At 43.1% G+C, this 3,124-nt stretch overlaps 1 protein-coding gene across 1 annotated transcript; it reads right to left on the reverse strand.

Moving 5' to 3' along the window:
• Positions 1 to 716: 716 nt before the first annotated feature.
• LOC120530662 (homeobox protein SEBOX-like) lies at positions 717 to 3,124 on the reverse strand. Its single transcript, XM_039755086.1, has 2 exons — positions 2,942 to 3,124; positions 717 to 1,343 (listed from the first exon to the last, which is right to left on the reverse strand). Exons 1-2 carry the CDS (start codon positions 3,122 to 3,124, stop codon positions 717 to 719), a joined length of 810 nt encoding a protein of 269 aa, XP_039611020.1.

Consider the following 3,124-nt stretch of genomic DNA (forward strand, 5'->3'; position numbering starts at 1 on the left):
TTTAAGTCAGACTGAAGCCTATCTGCAACACTATGGACGTATGTTTGATTAATCATTCTTGGTTCCATATTTCAGGAAGCATTGCAGCAAAATATCAAGGACATGGTTTCCGGGTGACTTTCACATGAAAAAAAAATAATTATGCGAACTCTGTGGTCCAACTGAAACACTGAAACACAGGCCAGCTAGAAAAGAAGCTGACACTCTCTGGGCTCCTTGTTACAAGACCACAGCTTCATCCCAGTGAGTCTTGGCCATTTGAAAATGAGTGGCTTCTGTTAAATGGAGTGAGACAGATAAGATTATGGCTGCCGTGCCCAGAGTGTTACATCTCTGTATGTTTTGTCTCTGTGGTGTGACACATAAAGACACCTCATATCTATCTACAACTACACATATTATCTCATATATAAATTAGTAATCATGTTGTTAGATCACTAATATCTAGATCACTTTATACACACTCCCAGAAGATCTCCCAAAATGTAAAATGTTATTTTTAGTGGTAAATCAAAAACAAAAAACAGAATCCCCGCACAAATGAAAGCTGTTCTTTTTGGATGGAGCAAGGGTCATTACTGATGTGCATATCTCAACAAGGAGAATTTTTGGCAGTCGGTTGAATTCGTCCTCCACGCTCAATATTCCCTGACCTGGAGGTTCAACAGCGAAATGTACAATGACGTGTGCAGTCCTGAGGAGCACAGATTTCCATTTCAGAATTCAACTAAATTGGTAACAATGGCAGCATTATAGATGAGGTCAGAGATGTAACCGAGAGAAGTCTGAGGTCCGTTTTCCAGGTTGTCCTGCAGTGGCGGCACTTCCCAGTACAGCGGCTGAGAACTGAGCGCCTGGTCCATGGGGTGCCTGTTATAATAACCATTCCCCATCGCCTGCTTTTGGCCGACTTCTTGGTGAGACCTGAGTCTGCAGCTAGAAGTTGAACAGAAAGAGTTGAAGTCGTCCCACTGTTGGCCCGGGTTCTGTGATGCTGACATCTGGAACTCCTGCTCTTCCCAGAATGCTTCAGGCGGGAGGTCAGAAGACAAGTGAGAAGCAGTCTGTGACCTGGACTGATATGAAAAAGATGGAGCCAGCAAAGACGGGTGTGTAAACTCACTACAGCTTGGCAATGGCTGGTTCTCCACTCTTGACCAGGATAAGCACTGAGTGTTCTTCTGGTTTGAACCTGGCCTGGTGGGTCCTGTCCTCAAGCACTTGGGTGAAGGTGCATCAAGTGGAGAAAACCTGTGGCAGCTCGGATTTTGGAGGCTCCTTTTCAATGGTCTGATTAGCTTACCACTCTTGATACTTCTGGCTCTGCGGTTTTGGAACCAAACCTGTAAGGAGAGGTGAAACAAATGTTAGTGAAGTCAAGCACAAGAGCCAAAGTCTCTTAAACAGACAAGTAAAAGATGGCAGAATAAGAATCTCTCTTTCTCTCTATCTATCAGTTTAAGTCTCCATGTTCACCCGTGTTAACCAGTAGCCCCTAAGTCATAGGGCACTGGGGCAAAATGTTTAATGAGTTGGATTCCCTTTCTGACACCAAATAGAAAGAAGAATGTCCTATTTTTAAATCACATTCAAATTTACAAAACACTTCTACACAAGTGGCAAAGGAGAAATGACATCATGGTGGTGCAGTTATTTACCACATTTCAGATTTTGTAAAGTTGCTTCATGTTCTTGGAAGGGTATAATAGTATGTTGTAGACTTGAAAGTAAGTGGCAAAGAACAAACATTAGAACAGACCTGACTAGAACAGGCCATGCAGCCTAGCAAAGCTCGCTAGTCTTATTCACTTAATTCCTCCAAAAGAACATCAAGTTGAGTTTTTAAAGTCCCTAAAGTCTTACTGTCCACCATGCTACTTAGTAGCTTATTTCGACTCTCTGTGTAAAGAAAAACCTCTTACTGTCTGGTGCGAAATGTACCCTTAAGTTTTCAACTGTGTCACCATGTACTTGATGAACTCATTTTAAAATAACAGTCTCGATCCACTGCACTAATTCCCTTCATAATTTTAAAAACTTCAATCATGTCACCTCTTAATCTTCTTTTGTTTAAACTGTATAGGCTCAGCTCTTTTAATCTTTCCTCATAATTCAACTCCTGTAGTCCTGGAATCAGCCTAGTCGCTCTTCTCTGGACCTTTTCTAGTGCTGCTATGTCCTTTTTGCAGCCTGGAGACCAAAACTGCACACAGAACACAAGATGAGGCCTCACCAGTGTGTTATAAAGCTTGAAATCCATGACATGAACATAAAGAATAAAGACATCCGTCTGATGGCTCTGTGAAGTTTCCTGCCTTGTTTCCAGGGCTACCCTGAGAACCTGAACTGGACAAAATGGGTCTGAGAATGAGACCAGATAAAGTGAGGTGACCCGTGTGAGATGTGTTGTGGCACGCAAAGTCCAAACAAAGGCCTTCTGTAGACCAAAAAACAAACTCAATGAACCTTTCATACTTTTGGGTGACATCTGCAGCAGAGTTTCTTTGGCCAGAACATAGAGAAATGCCAAGCCAAATGACACCTTTTATTGGCTAACTAAAAACCAAATCAAACATGAACAAACTGGGTTTCAATAAATTATCTTAAGAGCACAGATTTAAAATGAGCACGTTATTCGATGTGACTCTTATTGATTCACGCAACATTTTTGTCAGAGTGCTGTCTTTTAGTTCTGTCGTCCAGAATTCTAAAACCTCCTCAATCTTAAGCCAGTGTGCCGGTTTGTTGGATGGCGGCCATCTGTAACTGATGTGACACAATCTCGAATTTAACGACTGTGCCCGGACATCCAAAAACAATACAGATTCACACGTAAACATAACTGGACGACAATTAAATAGAAAGGACGCCCGCCATCACTTCGCTTCATTCATATCGAACGCACCCTCCTACTCCTCCTCCCCTTCCTCCGCTCACCTACCTGAATTTTACTTTCTGGCAGTCCGGTCACAGCGGCCAGCCGCTCGCGGAGGTTGATGTCCGGGTAAGGAGTGACAGCGAAAGCCTTCTCCAGGTCAGTCAGCTGGCTCCGGCTGAAAATGGTCCTCTTTCTCTTCCTCTGTTGTTCGCAAATGCCGCTGAGTGACTTCTCTAAAGTGGGCAT

Source organism: Polypterus senegalus, chromosome 6, assembly GCF_016835505.1.
Source record: "Polypterus senegalus isolate Bchr_013 chromosome 6, ASM1683550v1, whole genome shotgun sequence".
In the NCBI taxonomy this organism is placed as follows: domain Eukaryota; kingdom Metazoa; phylum Chordata; class Cladistia; order Polypteriformes; family Polypteridae; genus Polypterus; species Polypterus senegalus.